This window comes from Macadamia integrifolia, unplaced genomic scaffold, assembly GCF_013358625.1.
Source record: "Macadamia integrifolia cultivar HAES 741 unplaced genomic scaffold, SCU_Mint_v3 scaffold2108, whole genome shotgun sequence".
Lineage (NCBI taxonomy): Eukaryota > Viridiplantae > Streptophyta > Magnoliopsida > Proteales > Proteaceae > Macadamia > Macadamia integrifolia.
This window is the reverse complement of record NW_024868516.1, coordinates 17,125-38,404: the sequence shown is the minus strand read 5'-3', so window position 1 is coordinate 38,404 and position 21,280 is coordinate 17,125. Positions and strand designations below refer to the sequence as shown.

Genomic DNA, 21,280 nt, shown 5'->3' with positions numbered 1-21,280 from the left:
GTCATGAATGAAAAGAAAATAAAGTCATAAATCTATATATATACTTCCTAAATAAATGAATAGTGCACATGGATGGGTCACTCAGGTGGGTGGGTGCACCCACCTGTCCGCCCACCTGAGGGCCAAAACTTGGAATTTTGACAGAGTTCGGGCCTGGCGTGAACCCCACCCTAGCGTACGATGTAGTATACGTATATACCTTAATATACGGCTACAATACCTGCTTTATCCGTACATGGCCTTATGGTAGGTGCATGTACACGGCTTGGGCACTCCCGTCTCTTCTGGCACTGGCTCGGACTCATCGGACCAGCCGGTGTTTAAGGTCACCCTTGCCATCATAGCCCATAAGGAACCCGCTCTATCTCCCTTTGGTTCGGTTCCTGCATGGTTAAACCGGGTCAACCGTGTAATCAGACCGGGTTTAAGAAGTAGGGTATTACATATAGTGTGACCTATGTTCTATGTATCGTGTTGCTCTTCCCTGGGTGGTCATAGGTGGTTTTAAATCATATTTGGTATAGTCTTATATATCTTTTGCATAATTAGTTGCGACCATAACAAACAGGTTGGTCATGAGTTGACCCACTACACCTATGGGTTAACTCGCTAGGGTTTTCGAGTTGACCCGGTGATGACTCGTCGCCTTTTTGTTTTTTTATTTTTATTTTTTTTCTCTCTCTCTCTCTTCTGACGACCAGTTTCTGGTGGCACATGCCGGTACTTTCAGAGGTTTTCGGTGACTTATGATATACCGCCGCGATTGTCTTCTCGTGCTCTATAACTTTCGTGAAGAAAATTTTCTCATACAAGATCTTTAAGCTATAGTAAGACAATGATTTTCATAAATTAGAACCCAAACCTTTTTTTTTTAAATAATTTCTTGATTCTAGCACCATAGTGTACGCTCTTATACCAATTGTTAGTCATTCTAAATCCTAGAATCATTTGAATGACCTACAGTGTATAGAATACAAGAATGAATAATGGAAAGAAATCGATCACATACCCATTGAGCATGAATGAAGTCCCTAAATCAAGGTTGATGCTTGCACCACAAACTATGATGAAGAATCACACAATATGGGTTCTTCTACTGAGATCTTCTATAGATTTTTACTCTGGGATCTTCTCTCTATCTCTACACTGGCTCTGTGAGAAAGCAGTGCTCCCAAAATATTATTATGAGTGTAACGGCTACAGGGACCGTCAGTATTCTATATATAATAGAATCCCTAAACCCTATTCCATTCTCACAATTGAATAGGCCTAGAAGTTTCCTAATTAGAATGATCCTTATTCTCTTCGGTCCAATGGGCCAATCAGTATCAATTAGCCCACATAAGAGTCCTAACACAGGTAGGTTTAAGCAGGGCTTATCTACGGAGTTTGCAACATTTTTAGATTTAGCTTCTCTATTACCTATACCGTATATTGGCCTCAAATTCACTTAGTTAATATAACAGACGGGCTGGTAATGTTTGAGCTATTTTGGATCGTAGTTTTTGTAACGAGGAATGGATTCAATGATTTCCTGGTTGTTCACAATAGGTGTTTCATCATGGATATTCAGATGATTCACCAATTATCGTGGAATGTAATAAGGTGCCATGTCCTCCCAAAATTTCATTGCTTATGCAAAGATTTTGAATTGAACATTCAAATTTCAAAAGGTGTTTAGAGATTCATGGGAGATGCCACTCAGGGTACTCCTATATTTATTGTTTCTCACAAGTTGAAGAGGCTTAAGGGTTTGTTGCAATCTTGGGCGAGGATGGCTTTCTTGCATGTGGATCTAAAAGTAGAGAAACGAAGGTTATCCTCGAAAGAGTGCATAATAGTATTGATTTAGTTGGGATTGATGATTCTTTGTTTGAGAAGGAGCTTATTGCTAGGCAAGATTTTGATAAGGTTGCAATGCTCCAAGAGAAATTCTGGGTGGAAAAAGCGAGAGTCAAATGGCTGAAGGGTGGGAATCGTTCCTCCAATTTTTTCACATCAAAGCTAAGATCCAAAGGGGGGAGGAATGACATTCGTGAGATACGGTGTGAGGATGGTGTATCATTGATCCTAGCATTATTGGGCAACAGATGGTTAGTCATTTTGAAGACATACACAAGCATGGTGTCTCTTTAAGATGTAGAAGTTTGCTATCTGTGATCCCAATAGTGTTATTAGATGAAGATAATGTTATTCTTATTGCAATTCCTTCTCTAGAGGAAAGAAGACTGATAGTTTTTTAATTAGACTTAACCAATGCGCTAGGCCTTAATTGATTTCCTGGTACCCTCCCTCTACGTCTAGAGTCCATGTTTTCTGGATGATGAAGTGCTTACATTCCAACTACCACAGAGTGTAAAGCTACATTCTTCATTATCGTGTTCCAGTTTCCCTCAGTGTATTGAGTCGGTATGTTGCATTCTAGAGATGAAGTTGTAAGAAGTACAGATTTGATGTTCCAGAAGATTTTTGGACATGTGCACGTAAAAAACTAACAGAAGTGTTGAAAGTTAGTTATAGGGGTTCAATGGGCCGGGTTGGGTTAGGTTTTAAAAAACCTAGCCCAACCCTAAGGTCTCTTAACTCAACCCAAGCCCAGCCCAGCCCTGATATCTCAACCCAGGCCTAATCCTATTGGATTTAGCCCAACCCAACCTAGCCCTAATGGACCCTAATTGGGCCGGGTTTAACCCAATTCAGTCTAACCCAATACTATTGGTTACTTGGCTGCTTAATCTTGATGCATTACAGGGGCCAAGTACCAAAGTTTTCATATATGTGTAGATTGTGGAAAACGAAAGACCTTTTTCCACCCAACCTAGCCCTGATGGATCCTGATTGGGCCGGGTTTAACCCATTAATGATTATTAGCATATTTATATGATTATATAATTAATACACATGGTTGGGTTGGGTTGAGACCTCAACCCAGGCCCAATCCAACCCTGCCTCGGGCTTAAAAATCTCAACCCTAACCCACCCTATGGGCTGAAAGCTCAGCCCAAGCCCTATTCTGGCTCCGTGGAGGTCTAAGGTTGGTTTTGTTTGACCGAGCGTTTTTTGACACCCCTACTTAGTTATATGCACATGGGGAGAAGATCCAAAAAAAAAAAAAAAACTCTAGGATTTTACAAACTTGCTAGACATTGTGGGCTATGTAATGCAATAAAAAAAAAAAAAAATCTTGGAAAGGGGTTGTTACTAAAGGGGTGAACAACATTTATTGACTTTAATCCCTAAGTAGACAGTGCCTGCAAGGTGGGTCATTTTAGGCCAATCTGTTTAGGGAACACCTTTGTCAAATTGATTACAAAAATTCCTACATCAATCTCCCTTCCTCCCTCAATCAATCGCAAAAGAGTAGGGTGCATTCCGAAAAAGGGAAAATAATTTTCTGAAATATAGGGTAGCATTTGAACTTATGAATATGATTATGACAAAGTGTTTGAGCGATTGTATTGGGTTAAAGATAGATATGTGAAAAGCATATGACACTTTAGAGTGGAATTTTATTTTTTATACTATGTCTGAATTTGGGTTTTCCTAAACTTGGATTGACTAGATTAAACAAATATTGCTATCATTTAGATTATTTGTTCTTGTCAATGGAGGTCCAACGGTTTCTTTTATGTGGAAAGGGGTTCGTCAGGGTGGCCCTCTATCTCATATGCTCTTTATCATAGCAAATGAAGCTTTATGTAGCAGTTTGTAGGAGCTTTCAAAGGGGTTAATGGAAGGAAAAACTTAGCCCAAGAATGTTTTCACTTTCAACGGTTAGAATAACAAACTTGAAATGCGGAGTCCGAGCGGCCGGCTAGCACGTGGTTAGTGGCCAATAGTGATACGTACACGGTGGAGAGAGGGAGAGAAAGTAAGAGATAGAGATAAAATAGGGTTTGGCTAATAAGGTGGTGTCTGCCTCTTGGCTTTACGAACTAAGCCGGACGTCTAGCTAATTGGGAGGTAGCCGCCTCTTCTCAAAATAAATCCAGAGAGGTAATTTAGGATAATTTTTCATTGCCCTTCTCTATTCCATATTAGTTTCTATTAAATAGGATTAACAAGTAGTTACAAAACCTTGCTTCACGTATTCCCACATCATACACTCCATTTACGGTCCATTACTTCCACTTCCATACTTATCTCTAATTTCTACTAACTTACCAACTTCTATTAACTACTTCCACCGTGGCAATAACTCCTACCCACATATAAATGCAATAATAATAATAATAATAATAATAATAATAATAATAATAATAATAATAATAATAATAATAATAATAATAATAATAATAATAATAAACAATACAATAATAGTCATAATAATAATATAATAGTAATATAATAATAATAAATACAATAATAATTATTATTATTATAATGAGGAAGTTAGGTACGTAACAAATAGAACCCTAGTTGATGGCATTCCTCTTTGCGATTGGCACTTGAGGAACCACAGGACTCCATACAGAGCTTCCATCTTTTAGGAGTGGAGGTTTTTTGGCTCAGAAGGTTTTTTCAGCATCTTAGAATTATAATTTTTCTTTTGGGATGGTTCTCTGAAGCAGTAGTGTTCCTTAGACCCTTTCATTTATTCATATTTAGGAGAAAAAGACATTAAGAAATTACTTTGTGAGGGGTGCATAGAACATTTCGTAGGTTTTCCTTCTTTCCCTGCCAAAATATATTTCAAGTTTAGGTCTTTGACTAACTCTAGAGTGTTCTCTTTTTTTTTTTTTTTTTTTTTTTTTTTTTTTTGGGTTGACCTGCACTATAATTTCTACTTGTGTATCATATTCACCCCCTCCTCCCAAGAAAACAATTTAATATATTAAGTGGGAGAGGGTTTTCTACGTTGCCAACCTGGAAAAGAATCAGTATGTTATCACCAATTAAAGGTCTAGAAAGGTATCAATCATGTGAACCTCACATTTTGAAAATAGATAAATAAAATAAAAAAAAGGAAAGGGTGCCCAAAAGGTAGTGTGCCCTCATGCCAACCGCCGGGGGGGTGGGGGGGGGATGGAAACATGTGCGAAGGGGTGGGGTGATTATTTCACCCTCCTCTATGTATGGGCATAGGGGCCACATTGCCTATCAGACCTCTTTTTCGATAAAAAGAAAGTGTTTCCTGTGAGGGAGTGTGGCCCTTACCCAGGTGCAAGAGCTAATGGGAGAGCACGCAAAAACATTAGGTATGGGGTTCTTATGTCATTTTATGGGGGGCAAGGGCGTTCATTTCATCCCCCATGTGTTTGGGCACAGTCTCCACACTCCCCTCCCCCCAGCCGCTCCATAGAAACCATTTTTCCATAGGAGAAATTTCTATCAAGAGTGTGGCCCCCTACGCCTAAACACATGGGACCTGGGGGCATGAAATGACGAGCCCACCCTCTATGAAAAGAATGACATATCTGTGGATGCTTTATTGTGTACTCTTATTGGCCCTCATGCATGCACAAGAACAACATTCCATAGAAAAACACTCCTAAAAAAATACATGGACAATAGTATATTGTTCGTTGGCATACATGTCATCACGTAGGCCAACAGGAGGGCATGCACGAACATCTTCAAGGTAGGGGCAGCACGATCTTTCTACCCTTGTGTAGGCATGTAACTATTTTTTTTTTGGGTAAGGTAGGCATATAACTATGTGGCTGTATTAGCTGGTAGGGTTCTTTCTCCCGAAAATACATGGAGTCAGAAGTCAGAAGTCAGAAGTCAGAACTCACTGTTTGTGGGATGGCATGGAAAGAATCGGCACATGATATATAAATTTTTTTTTCACAAAAACACGTGATATTTTTCACGGTTTGAAGAATCTGGCACGTCCGAAACCCGTAGAATCACTGTGTTTTTTTTATTTGATCAGGTGGGATTCTAGGGTTCTTGAGAACGATTCCAGTAGAATCCAACTTCTAACCCAGATTGTGTCTTTTAAAACCTTGGTCTCCCTTCACTTAGCTCTTGAAGTATAGAGCCTGAACTTCATGGTTCATTATTTATTGGTTATAGTATGATGCAAATTGCAGATAAACTTGTAAAACTCAATACCTTGTCACTGAATCCTTGTCAACTCGGTAAAGGTGGAAGGCTCGTCACGTAATCCTAGGGGTGTCAATTAGTGGCCCGACCCAACTAAACCGATCGGGACTAACCATTTATAGACCGACCCAGCTCAGACCGTTTATTAAATGTGTCGGGCTTGAGCCCAGCCCATTTACAAACAGTCGATCTCAGTCTTGCTACTTGGACCATCAGGCGCTTGACTGAGACCGACTGAATAATACTCGACCGAAACCGGCCTATTGTGCACTGGCTTGACTTGACCCTTTAATGATTGTAGAATACCTATTTTACCCCCCAAATTAAAGAGTAAAAACTAAAAAGTAAAGACATGTTCACATTTTAAATAATGGTTATATTTGGTATCATTTATTGATTTATTGTCATTTTTTTGAGTTTGCATGAGTGGGCTGGAATATAAGAGCACATTTTAAAGAGGGCCCGTTTAAAAACTGGTTAAAGTCCGTTTAATATTAAACATGTCTGTAGCCCGGTTAGGGCCCGACTAAAGCCCAATTAAGGTAGCCTGATTATAGCCCGAAGCCGACCGACCGAATATAAAACGTACCATGCCCTCAATAACTAAACCCGATTAGTTAAATGGGCGGACAGGTGCAGCCTTTGAAAGTCTTCAAGCCCAAATAAACCCGACCCAAACCGGACCGGCCCTACCGGTTGACACCCCTACGTAATCCCTGTCAACTCGGCCGATTCAAGCACAACTCCGCCGGCGGTTGCTGTGTTCCGAGGAGTCTCCATCTCTCCATTGTCATTGTTGAGGTCTTCAAAGTCGATGACAAATAAGAAACACTGGCCACTTACAAACAGCAACGTAAAAAACAAAAGAAGAAAGGGAAGGTTTCTTACTTGTAAAGTCTACCCCTCTCTTATTTCTCTCTTTCTCTCCTCGAGGAGAGATAGAGAGGTCTAATTCTAATTAGATCTTTAACCCACCATGCCATTCAAATCCCTCAACTGTATCATCATCGCAATGTTGTCTGGTTTCGGCTTTTTAATTCTCTTCTTTTCTGTGTTCTTTGAATTCCCATTTGTCTCTTCGATACACTCTATTGGCATTTCCAAAGTAGCAATTAAGCGTAACCCAGATCCTTTCAGGGATTTGTTGGGTGCTTTCAAAAAATGGGATTCTGAAGTGGGTTGTGCTCAGTTCAGGGAAAAGAATAGACAATTGGATCAGAATATTTCTTCTTCTGCTTCTTCTCTGCAAGATGTTGATGGTTTTGTTGACTGTGGAGCGATGAAGATGAAACATGTAAGCGTTCTAGTTAAAGGGTGGACTTGGATTCCTGATAATTTGGATAATTTGTATTCCTGCCGGTGTGGGTTGAGCTGCTTATGGACCAAGTCCCCTGTTTTGGCTGATAAGCCTGATGCATTGCTGTTCGAGACCAGCACGCCTCCATTCATGGTACTTCTTTTCACTTATTAATCTCTTTTTGGGTTCTGAATTGATCGGATCTGAAGTATAGAGCATACTTGCGGAAATTATTTTGTATACTTATGTGTTCTCGCTATCTTGTTGTGCAACTATTATAGATACTAGATGGAGGAAATCAGATGATTATAATATGGTGTTGACTGATAGTTTAATATTTAAATTGGATTATTCCTTATTTCGCAACCATTCTTCTTATCTTTGTTTGGTTGTTCGTCCGAATGAAATGGAAAGATGTGGGTCTAGAATTATAACTGGGACTGGTTAGGGATTGTTTGGGTGATTTGAAGATCCTAACATAGGAAAGGCAGAGCATTGTATTGGCAACCCTAAATAAATGGGAGGGCTAATGATCAGGGCATGATAATCATGTCAAGAAGTTAAATGTTAAAACAACATTAAGCTTGTTCTTTTTCCTTTTTGATTGGCAATGATGGAAGGAAACCAAGGACAATGAACCACCTGAGTAAGCCTGGCAAAACAACAGCAGGCACAAAAGCAGACATCAAACGTTAGAAGGAAACTTGTATCCTTATACTGAACTAGGTACAGTACTCCTTTCTTGGGTAGCTTGTCAGTGAGGTATGGAGTTTGTAGGGCTAATCTATATACAGTGGGATTCAGGAAGGAATGAGGAGAGCTAAATTGTCTGCTCAAGAAAATTTTGCCAACTTGCCCGTTACATGGATTTGGTGCAGGTATTGGGTGTTTGTATGTATCTTTGAGTAAGATTTGTCCGTGCCTGTTAAATTCTTAGGGTTTGGGGCTGGCTAATATCAATCCATGAGCTGGGAATGGGTGCTTGAGCTGTTAGACACATCATATATAGCAATTACAAAATATTTTCAAAGAAGCAGGATAGAAGTATAGATGCATCCCTTATTCTTAAATATCAATCTTTGAACGCATCCTGTGTGTAGGCATCTTATCTCTGTGCTGCAAGTTCTACATCATGGTTTCAGAGCTAGCTTGGTATGCAGACAAGCCACTCTGCTGGGTCTACTTTGCTATCAATGTCTGACCTGTAAATGGAAATTCTGAGCGAGAGAGGATGACTTGGAGGGAATGATTGGTCCAAATTTTGCTGCTGGAAAAGTAGTAATGATTATATAATAGATGTTAAAAATCTTCAGTTTTTTTGTCTCGTTCAGCCCAAACTAATCCATTAACAATCACCTAATGACATGAACTTCTTAGGTCTCCTAGTTTCCAAGTTCTTAGTCAATTAGTTAGACAACCTCAAGTGCTTGCCTTGATTTTAGGTCACCAAAAACAGGGAACCCCAATAATGTCTTCTAATCCGAAGTCTATTCCTCACACTTCGGTAATTTAGTTTACAAGGACCAAAGAATAGTTGCCACCTTGACCTTGCAACTATTCTTTTTATTCTTGTCCTCTGTGCAGATCTAAATGCAGGTGTCGAACATATAATGAAATTCATGATGAGTGAAAATTTATTTGTGTTATCTTTTTAAATAACACCAAAAGTAATGGAAAATTAGGGATTTTTTCTTTTGATGTCGACTATTTTTAGTGTATTAAGATTAGTACATTTATGACAGTTGGTAAAAATTTTGAGCATCACCGATATTTTTTGAGTATCTGACTGTATTTTGCAAATCAAGGTTCAGAGTTTGAATGATAAGAAATATGTTAACCAGTTTTGTTTGATGTTAGCCTAGACCTTGTAGCCATAACTATTTTTGGGTAGATGTCCCTGTATTCTTGAGTTTTGGGCATTAGGTGGACTCAACTCCTCAACACAATACCCATACTTTATCCCTGTATCCAAATCAATATAACATAGGTTCCGAAGATCTAAAATTATCTTAATTCACAATCTATTTTATAATGATGTGTTCAATTTCTGACTAATCAACCAAGTCAAATTCTTATAGAGCAAATGGAACAATGAAGTACAGCAAAAGTCAGAAAATGAGTGGTATTTGAATGGTTAACCAATTGACTAGTTCAATCTTGCTTTAAGACATTGTCACATTTGTTAAGCCTTCTCTATGACTTCTGATTGGCCTATGTCTAGAATACTCAGATTCTATAAAACCTGCTGGGTAATTGGAAAACTGAGAAACAAAATCTATCTAGTAGAGGTGCATGTCATCTCCTCTGGATCCCCCCCCCCCCCGGATCCAAGCATGTGCATGTGTGTGAGCAAGGTATTAAACTGAACCTGCAAACTTGCTTCAAATGTTATAACTGATAAATGATATGATGAAATAAATAGTAGTGCCTGTACATGGTCAAATTTCTGGTGTGGACGTTTTCTAGTTGGGCAAATTATGGACCTACTATTTTAGTGAATGAAAACCAATCTTCCAATCTTAACCTAACTTTCCCATGAATGTTAAGGTTTTCTCCCTTTCTTCCTGTCCTTATATTTCTTTTAGATCCTGTAGCTCCTTACAGCTGACCTTGTTGCAAGCTGCACTTATAGTTGAGCATTTTTGTACTATTTTAAAAATTTTAGAAGCTAGAAACACAAATATAGAAAGTTATTCTGTATCGATACATATTGGGCCAATGAATTGGAAAGCACAGATGCGATACACTAGAGATATGACACGGTAAAAAAGAAAAAAAAAGGTAAATTTGATCAAACCAGTATCGACTGGAAAAAAAAGAGTAAATTGTGCTAAACCAGTCGACCATATTGGTTGATACAAACAATACAATTTGATACTGGATCGATACAGTCGTGACGGTTGATACACAGGATAAAAACCTGCAAACAGAGACGTTAACTGGGAAAAGAATACTACTAACTGTAATGTAGAACTAGAATCACAAATGATCCTAATCCTAGGCAGGATCTGAAATTCTGGCTGAATAGAGAAAATTTCCTCCAATAGGCTTGGTTCTAGCTCTCAAACACTCTCTCACAGAAAACAAATAGAAGAAAAATGAGAAAACAAAAAGAGAATTCGATGGAGGGTTGAGAAGGGAGAAGGAGAAGGTTAGGTTTTGGGCATCTCACTCCTCAAGTTTAGGCATCTTACCTAGGGCATCTCGCCACTGCATCCCACAGCACAACAGCATAAGTCATCTTTTTTTGTTTAACTCAAATCTGTCTTCTCATTATAATTGATGGGCTTTAAATAGCCTTACATTGCTTGGATATGAAGACATAATAAAAATGGAAACTAAAGCTAAAGATAAAACCTTCTAATTTAACTTCTAACTTGCTAACCAAGTAAGAGTAAATTAGAAACTAACAACTAATGATAAAAAGGAAACTAAGCTAAGTTACAAAATAGAAACTTCTTTTGACCAACAAAATAGGAAACTAACTAGCTCACTACGAAAATAGAAACTAACTAAAAAAGGAAACAAATCTTCCTAAGTTACAAAGCTTACTTGCCAAGATAAAGCAAAGAAATAAAAATAGAAACTAATATCTAATATCCTAACAAGTGCTGTCAGCATCTTTCCCAAACCAGCTGTCAATATTGGACCCCAAGGTACCGTTCACGTGAACAGTACCTATGTGAACAGTAACAGAAGGTTGGCTGATCCGATTGGAGAAAAATAAGGCTGGTTCGATATACGAAACTGAACCAGACCTGAACCAGAATTGGGCCAGCATTGAATTCTCTTTTTGACAGCTCTATCTACATCAAACTGAGAACTCCAAAACTTGTCCGCTGACATTTTTAGACAAATCTGAGATGGGGAAATGGTTCTTGCATTAAAAAGACCTTACTAGTGGTGATTGCGATGAATTTTGGGGATTAAACTCGTTGCAATCATGGCATATGCAATTCATTCCATACCATAAATGCAATATGCAATTAATTATGTATGCCCATACCATAGCATATATGCCAACCATTGTCCTTTTCCTTAAATTATTCAAATTCCACCTGGCATTCTTGATGGACGATGGAATCCTTGTAGTTCACTCGAGATGCAGGGTATTAAAATGATCAAAATAATCTGAATCAGATGGTTCAGGAACCTGCCTTGGTCTATGCCTCCATCACTCATGACTACATGTACACAAAATTTGGGTCCAAATGATCTGCAATGTCGTGGATATTGGCTCCCACCACCTAATGTCCTATGGTTGGGCTTATTACTGCTTGTTTATCTTATACTATACTTCAAACTGTATTTTACATATATCCGAAGCATTCCCATGCATTTCTTGACCATTTCCATTCGTATCTTTAGTGTATCTTGTCTCTTTGATATATCTCTTAAAACCACCAACCACCCTCCCAATATGCAAACCGATATTGATAACATTTTGAAATATGGTCATACAATACATTGCCTAGTTATCGGAATCTGCTTTCCAAAGATCACTCAACCTCCATTCCTTTTAAAAGAAAAGAGAAAATTGAAGACAATGCTGTCAGAGACACAACCATACAAGACTTATGTTTTTTGGATGGATTCCATACGTCACCTTGAGTGATCATATATGAAAATCATATCCTTCACCATTGGGATGAACTAAATATGATGGACCATTTATATTACTTGATTCTCATTTGATAGGACATGTAATGATAAGGTTTATCCGTTTATGGTTAGCCCAGGAGGTGATCCCTGTGGGCTCTTGGTAGATCATGATGCTGTAACTAACTGACCACATTATGGGGAAAGAGGAACATATAATTGAAAACCGAAAGTAACTGCTTTGCCTTTAAAAGGTGAATGAGTGTCTGAGGCAACAGCAAGCTATCGACTGGGTTTCTCCAGATGAGATCAGGAAAAAGAAACAGCAGCAAGTTACTGAGGCAGCGGCCATTTGCCTTTCTCTGCATCTGAGTCAGCAACTCAACGATCAACGGTTGTTTATTTCCTGATCCGAGGTAGGGTTAAACCTTTTATGATTTCAGATTCAAAGATCTGAAGCTGCGCTTGAGTGGGTTCCAGATCTTTGTTTGTTCGAGCCCGAAACAAGAGTTTTATGTCCGATTGATGTTTGGTGAGTGGAACCTTTGTGAGGGAGCAGTTTCTGTTGCTGCTCTACCAACCCTAGTAGGTGGGGAATGGCCCCTTCTTCATCTCCTCCACTGTCGGGGGTGCGGAAGGGGCTTTGGCTGTTAATGAAGCCGGTGTCTTGGGGATCTCCAGGCTCCTTCCAGCCTCAGGCCTTGAGGATTTCCCCCGTTGACTTGCCCTGCTACTAATTCCCTTAGTGCCAGCCATGTCTCTGTTGATTGTGTTGGTGCTGTGGGAGGCTCTTTGGTCCACACTCACGGCCTTACCCTCTCAAGGACAGCTATAATTGCGGGGATAACCAGAAGAATCCTGTGCTTTGGACAAACTACTTTTCTTTGGTTTCAGCTGATGATAGCCTGCAACTGAGGTTTGTTGATCCTGTTATTATTGATAGGGTTGCAGTCGTGAGGTGTCCTGCAAGTTTAATGGAAGGTGAGTTTTCTAAATGGAAGAACACCCTTGTTGGGCACTTCATAGGAAGAAGATCATCTTTTAGTTTTACAAAAGAAATTTTGTTAAAACAGTGGAAAATCTCAGGGCATGTTGATGTTAACTTACTTGACAATGGAATGTCATCTTCTGTTTTAACTTAGAGGAAGATAAAATTAAAATTTTGAAAGGGGGGCCACGGTATGTTCAGAAGAGGCTGTGTATTATCTGGCTATGGTATCCGTCCACCTCTTTGGAGAAGATTGATTTTTGTTCAGTCCTTATTTGGATTACCTTGTCTAATATTCCATTCCATTATTGGCCGAGTGATGCTTTAAGTATCATTGGCAGCGGTATTGGGTATCCTTTTGTGACTGAAAAAAGAATAATGGCAATGGAGAGACTTTCGTTTGCACGTATGTGTATTGAAGTTCATTCAGAGAGTGAGAGCTCTCCAATTCAGTAGCAATATATGATGGTGCTGGGATCATTTTTAATCAAAAAGTAATTTATGATTGGAAACTGACTCGCTGTGTTCACTGTAAGACATTTGGACATGCTTCTGAGATTTGCGGCAATAATGAAGCAAGGCTGAAGGAGCTTCGCAAGGAATGGAAGAGAAAATCTGTTCATGTTGATGGTCCTAGTACAAACAGCAATGGTAGCGCTCAGCTTAGGTTAGTGGCCGGGATAAATGGGGATTGCCATTAAGGTGGAAATCCAGTGGATAAAGCTAAAAAATTTCAAATCCAAAACATTAGACAAAGCAGGTGGGGCTTTGGGTACTAATATAAATTCTTTTTCATTGCTTGAAAACCTAGAGGATGAAGATATGCTGAATGATGATTCACTGGGGTTGATTGAAAAGTCAAATTTGGAGGCTGATTTAGAAATGATGAGGACATTAGCAATCCAGCTCATGGGGAGGAGTTAAACGGGGAAAACTTTATCCCTTCCACCGCCTTGAGTGAGGTGGAGATGGGAAGAGAAAAGGAGGCTTGAGGCCATGCTGACAATATCTCTGATTTCAACAATTATGACTTCGAGGAGACATTAGCAATTAAGGAAATTTTGACTTCCACTCTTATTGTTAAGGAAGGGGAACTTCAAAAGGAAAATCTTGACTTGGATATGGAAGGAAAGATGTTGGGTGATAGTGTTGTTGAAGAGTGATCCACTCCTAAGGAGACGTCCAAAAAGAAGAACAACAACAGCATGAATTATGCTTCTAGGTCCCTGATGCTGAAAATTCATCTATCATTTCTTTTAAGGAGCTTTTAGAGTCTATGCCTCTACGGATAATAATCTCATTCCTTATGGAGCGAGTTTGGAAATTGATGAGAGAAAATCCTTCATATTTCGGACTGGAATGAGCAAGAGGAAGAGCAAGAAAAGGAAGAGCCTCATTGGGAAGACACTTAAGTCTCTGAGGAGGTGACCCATCATATTAACGATACAGAGGAAGTGCAAGATGAAGAATCAAATGGCCTTGTTGTCTATACTGGACAGAGCCACAGTATAAGATTTTTCCCGTACTACCTTTGCACCAAGGAATGGAAAACTTAATTTGAGGTGTGGTCTATTGGTCCTTGTATTTTCTTTTTCTTGTCTCATCTAAGAATGGTGTGGTGCCTTTAGTTTGGCTTGTATGCTGCCTTTTGCTCCTTTAATATATTTTTTTTTTCACCATTTTTTTTTTAATTTTTTTTTAAGACTGAAAGGATGCATTTTCATCCTTCCATGAGAAGCTACTGATTCTGTGAAGTCTACAAAATTTTCTAAAGAATTAAAAAAAATAGAAATAGAGAATGAGAAGACTTTTTCCACCAAATAAGATTATGCTATGGGTTCAATCATGTGGTCTTTAATCAATAAAACAAGGGCACTAAAATTAGTTCTTTGGGGTAACGTTAATTATAGTCAAGCTTGTTCAAACAATAGTAGGGGAAATAAAGTTGATTTGTTTATTTTTTTTCCCCTTTTCTTGTTAGGGTGGGAGCAAGAATGCCAATGAAACATTAATTGAAGACTTTTGTTATCCCTTGTTTGCCTTAGTTTCTAACTGGTGAATGAAGACACGGGTGATTCTTTATCTTACATGAAATAGGCTAGGGTGGAAAAATACCAAGAAACAAACCCATCCAACCATGATGCAACTCAGAACATAGTTGTCAAGGTGTCATGTAGACACTGCCTAGGTGTCCAGGCTCCCCTATGCTGGAAGGATGTCTTGCTTGCCTAGGCGGCACCTTGATGCCTTGTTGGTGTCGCCTTGGTTTTTTTCTCCTTGCACCACCTTAGGTCGCCTAGCTGCCTTCACAACTATGGTTTAGAAGATTAAGAAGGACAGCAGCAAACTGGGGCATTTGATTGGGCCGAAAGGGACCAATATGTTTAATTTTGAGTGTCCAATGGGTTATGTGGGCCATGGGTTTAGTATTTTTGGACTTATTATTATAATATGCCAAATTCTATAAGCTCAAGTATTAGGGATTAAGGTCCTACACGGGACTATCAAGAATTCGTTCTCTCATTCCTCCTTTCATGAAAGTAGGTTGGGCGATGGATTATCTTGGTGGTAGACATAATGCATGTAAGACTCTTTGGCTTGACCGATCTATATGGTACGTCAGGTAGACGACCGGTATCTTATTATAGTCTGTCATTATAAACATAGTTGTCAAGGCATCGCCTAGGCTTCCAGGCGATTTTCCTAGGGCTTAGGCGACAGTCGCCTTGTTGTACTGCATGTCACCTTGTGTTTTGGCCTTATTTCATTTACTTAAGATATTAATCATGAATAAGCAAATACCCCCTATTTGAATCCAATAAAAATAGTTTAAAAATCAAATTCCAAAAGGATAAAAAGTCAACCCCCCAGTCCAAGAACAAAAAATGGATTTTAGTTATAGGAGCGATTTTCAACTTTTAAATGCTGGGGTTTTTCTCAATTATGAAAATTATATAAATTCTATCAGTTAAACATTGCTAAAAACCAAAATCCGGTAAAATAATCTTTTGTTTTGATATCCATAAAATTATTTTCATTCAGACATTTTTAACAGCATTCGCACACTTAAACATAATTTTGACTAGAGCATAACTTTGTCATTACAACTAAGATTTAAGTAATCTTAGACTTGTTGGAAAGCTGGTTTTATGTTATAACTAATACAAAAAGTCTCATGTAAAAATAAAATCATTGGACTAGTCAAACTTATTATAGAACAAGTGCATTTCTCTAAATGTTGATTTTTTATAACTTAATATGACATAATGTTAATTTTTTATGGTTTGATGTTCTAAATGTTGATTTTTAATGACTTGATGTGGCTTAATCTTTATTTTTTATGATACAAGGTATATATAGCTTACTAAATAATGTTAGAAAATAGGAAAATAAAAAATAACACTTGGTCCCCTTTGTTCCCCTTAAGGCGGGCGCCTCCTCGCCTAAGCACTTAGATAACCCTCCATTGGTTTGGTTCACCTTGGCATGGTGACAACTATGGTTATAACTTATAAGCATGTGGCTGATTTGTAGTGGTGCATCAGGTTGCAGCTGGAACTTATTATAATTAGCCATAACTCGTCAATCTTTTTGCATAGATCCCTGTGTTTGTCCTTGCTTGGAATCCCCATGTAACCGACCCGATTAAGTTGGGATAAGGTTTTGGATGTTGTTGTTTGTTGTTGTTGTAAGGTCCCATATGGGACTAAGTAATAGCTTCTAATTTATAATAGTCTAGAAGCTTTCTATTTTGTTTCTCTAGAACTCTCTTGATTGTTCCTGAAGGTTTACTATTCTAGAAGGTTTCTATGTTGTTTCTTTAGAACTCTCTTGCCTGTACATGAAAAGTTGTTTTTTTTTTTTTAAATGTTGCAAAGTTATAACTAAAGGAATAGGGGTGCCAGACTAACCCCAACGATTTTGACAACAAACAATAGCTTTCTTTTTGTGCGATTTGTTGTGAGATTCAATGTCAAACTATGGCAAACTTGGTGGGATGCCAAGTTAGATTGGTCAAATTCTAGTCAAGTTCTAGGTGGGAAATCTAGTTCATATCTTACTTCTTCTATCATCTTTTCCTTCTTCATTGGATCAAGCTTTTAGATCAGGTTCTAGTGTTGATATTGCAATCTTCTTCTCCTATAGATCACAATTTTTCGTGGCAGTTCATTGCTTATCCCTTGATGCTGTTTCAACACTATCTCTACCATTAATTTCTATTTTCCTACTAGTTTCTAATTCTGATTAATTTTCTATTTCTGTCCTCCTTATTCTACTTTGAGTCTGACTTGCTATTTCTTGGTCCCTACTTGCTATTTCCCACTAGATATTGTGACAGTATATCAAACCTGTAAATCGGCACCTATAAGGGAGAGAGAAGGAAGAAGATGAAGAAGGATGAAGGGAGAATATGATGGAGAGGAAGAAGGTGAGCTAGAACCATGACGGAAAAAAATAGTTGTTGTGTCCTATCATGGTTTAGCTCCCTATATATATTAACTTAGGAAATATACTCTTAATAGGAAATTTACCAAGAGTCAAAGTCTAAATACCACCCAAGTCTAATTACAATAGAAATAAAACCGAATTACAACTCAACACTACCACATTATTCCGCGGTACATAGAACCACACTATCCCATAGTACACTGTACCACACAACATACTTTACAATAACAACAACATAGCCGTATCCCCAGTAATTGGGGTCAGCTACATGGAATCTTGCCTTCTAGTCAGCCCAATCCGAAGTCATATGTAGTAGTAGGCTTTGGCTATGCATGCCTTTCCTCACCACCTCTCGTAGGGTTATTTTAGGCCTACCCTGGCTCTTTTAGATCTTTCAATCTGAATCAAATCACTCCTTCGGACTGGAGCATCCGAAGGCCACATGACATACTTACATATGCTAAATCTGAACTCTATAGTGGTTTCTTTCTAATTCTGTCCCTTGTCTCTAATTTTAATTTCACCAATTGAGACACCCGGAAACAATATTTTTATTATTTCTTCTTTCTTCCTCCTAAATCTGTTAGTTGCTATTTTGATAGTTACTAATTAGGGATTCAGGTATTATACTTGTTTAAGTAGTTATGCGATCGATGAATTCCTCTAAAGCTTAAAGGAAAATTCTACAGGACAATCCTAAGACTAGCTATGATATATGGTGCGGAATGTTGGGTAGTCGAGAAGCGTAATATAGATAAGTTGAGTGTGGCAGAGATGAGGATGTTGAGATGGTGTGCGACAAAACTCTGAGGGATAGAGTGAAGAATGGTCGGGTTAGAGCTGCTTTGGGAGTTGCCCCGATTCATGATAAGCTCAGAGAATGTCGATTAAGATGGTTTGGACATGTCCAAAGAAGGCCTTTGGATGCCCCAGTATGGTGGAGTGACCAGATTCAGATAGATGGAGCTAAAAGGGCTAGGGGCAGGCCGAAAATGACCATTGATGAATTGGTAAGGAGAGACATGCAAAAGATAGGTCTTCACCCTAGTATGACATCTAACAGAGCTGCTTGAAGGGCAAAGATTTGGGTTGCTGATTGTTCGTAAGTGGGATGTACCTTAGTCTTTTTTTCTAAGTTAGATCCATGTAACCGACCCCATTTAGTTGGGATAAGGTTGAGCTGTTGTTGTACTTGTTTAAGTAGTTAGTTTCTAATTTATAATAGTATAAAAACTTTCTATTTTGTTTCTTTGGTACTCTCTTGCTTGTGCATGAAAAGTTACTATCTAGAAGCTTACCATTTTGGTTCTCTAGGACTCTCTTTGTGCATGAAGAGTTACTATATTCTTATAATCTTGAAAAGTTATAAATGAAGTAGGGGGGATCATACTACCCAATGTTTTATCCAAAACCATAGCTCTTTGCTGTGATTTGTTATGAGATGCAGTTTTCTCTTGTGAGATGCAATGGCAACCTTGATGGGATGCCAAGTTGGACTAGTGAAATGCTAGTCAAGTTCTATATGGGAAGCCTTGCTCATATCCTTCTTCTATTTATATTTTCTATCACTTATCATCTTTTACATCTTCATTCAATTAAGCTTTTATATCAGGTTCTGGTGTTGATATTGCCATCTTCTTCTCCCATCGATCACAAGTTCATTGCTTATCCCTTGCTGCTATTACAGCACTGCTTCTACCATTACTCTCTGTTGATGAATACATTGACGCTGCCTTCCCTAACAGTTCTAGCTTTTAGCTGAAACGGTAGAAAAAATGGTATTGGAGCGGGGACGTTGAGTGTTCGAATCGTGGGAAGTGCATAGGAAGAGTTTTCTTGACATTTGTCCTCACTCGGTGCTGCGCAAAGGAAATGCTGCGTGAACTTCACATGCAAGGACCATGGGATCTTGGCTTGCACGTGTGGGGTAGTGTTGATGTATACATTGACGCAGCCCTTCCCTAACAGTTCGAACTTTTTGGTGAAAAGGTGGTGACCACTTTCTATTGTTCTATTAGTTTCTAATTCTGATTCACTTGCTATTTCTATCGTCCTTAGTAATAAATCTATTCTATGTTTCTACTAGTTTCTAATTCTGATTACTTGCTATTTCTATCGTCCTTAGTAATAAATCTATTCTATGTTTCTACTAGTTTCTAATTCTGATTACTTGCTATTTCAGTCATCCTTACTTGGTAAATCCATTCTATGTTTCTACTTTCAATTTGACGTGCTATTCTTAGTTCCCATTTTCTATTTCTTTACTTTTTAATTCTTTCCCATGTTTCTAATTTTATTTTCAGTTTCTATTTCAATCTCCTAAATCTACTAGTTGCTATTTTAATGGTTACTAGTTTTGGGAACTTTCTATTATGAGTTTCTAAATCAAGGGTGCTATTCGGGAAGTTGCCAAATTCTGGTTTCAGTTCTGAGTCTCTAATCCTTAAAATGCTGGATTAAATGAGGTTTTCAAATCCTGATCCCTTGGGTGATTAGAATACGACCTTAAACCAACCCGCTTAGTTGGAAGGTTGAACCAACCAACACATCAACATTGGTGTTATGGGTTGGGTGGGTCCCAAGATTTTAAATTTCGGGGAAATTTTGCCTAAGTTATCGAAGTATGAAATGACTATCGAAATTTATATGCAAAATTTACTGAAGATAGTGGCACACACGCTCTATCTCAAAGCTTTTGAGACATATTTCTTGAACTTCTCCTTTATCAATGTTGGCCTGTGTTGACTATTTCGGGGTTTCCTGAAATGGTTATCAGTTATCACCTTTCCCTCATGTATGAACTTCACTTTCTGACGCAAATTGGATGAAACTGCCTTTGCTTGATGTAGCCATGGTTTCCCCTAAGACAGTGACTGTAAGGATCCTGAGGACTACTCTCCTAATATTGTCATAGGCTCGACCAGTTTGGCTTGATGATCTCATTTCTACCAAATTCAAACAGTAGCACATTTAAGGCAGACCCGTTGTCTACTAGGACTTGAGGTACCATCTTATCATTGCATTCCACCGTTATATGTAGGGCCCTGTTGTTCTTAGCCCCATCATAAGGCAGCTCAGAATCAGCAATGTGTGTGTGTGTGTGAATTGCTGCATCACTCTCTGAGACTTGATATTGAAATTTTATTTTTAGCATATGTGAATAGCATTGGAAGTAATGATTTCTTCACTTCCTGTGGTTGTGATTGTCACAATGTAGCTTTAGATTTAATTTTGGTTGGTAAGTAAGGAATCTGGTCACAACTTACAACAATAGTGAAACTGTCTTTCTGGCAACTGACTTGAGCTCAATATGATTGCATAGCAGAGACAGAAGGTACTATGTATTCAGTACCCGCTCTAAAGTGTAAGCCATGAGGTTAATATTGATCCTGCAATGGTGATACCCTGTGTCAACTGGAGTGTGTGCATAACAACAGTAATTACTTGCACTTTCAGGTGCTGGGCTTATTATTTTGCATCATAATGACTTGGAGATTCAGCAAGTTGTACAGTTATTGCACACCTTAGGTTAAGGGTACGATGAGACCAGGAAGACCTAAGAATATTATGTGCAGAAAGCTTTCCTAACTTGACTCAATTTTTTTTTTTTTTTTTTTTGGAAAAGAACACTACCTGGTCACGTTCCCCTATGCTATTTCACAGGTTCCCGTGAAATTACGTCCCTTCCCCCTTGGTGGATACCCATGCATGCTGCCCCATTGGCTTAGGTGCTGGTGTGGAGGCCATGTGAGTCTGTGACCAGGTAGCATTCTTCATCTTTCTTTTATTTGTGTGTGGGGGGGGGGGTCAGAACACCACTGTTTCTGATGAATGTGGTATTGAGCGAAACTCTTCACCAAGGTGCAGTGTTTTGTGTAGCCTTTGAAAGACAATGT

At 38.6% G+C, this 21,280-nt stretch overlaps 1 protein-coding gene across 1 annotated transcript in view; it reads left to right on the top strand.

Annotated features, from left to right (window-relative positions):
* Positions 1–6,886: 6,886 nt before the first annotated feature.
* Positions 6,887–21,280, top strand: part of LOC122065742 (alpha-(1,4)-fucosyltransferase-like) — a 16,616-nt gene continuing 2,222 nt past the window's right edge. Inside the window, exon 1 of the mRNA XM_042629592.1 lies at positions 6,887–7,501. Within this exon, the coding sequence (XP_042485526.1) occupies positions 7,028–7,501 (474 nt within the window). The 5' untranslated portion in view covers positions 6,887–7,027. The remainder of the gene's footprint in view (positions 7,502–21,280) is intronic.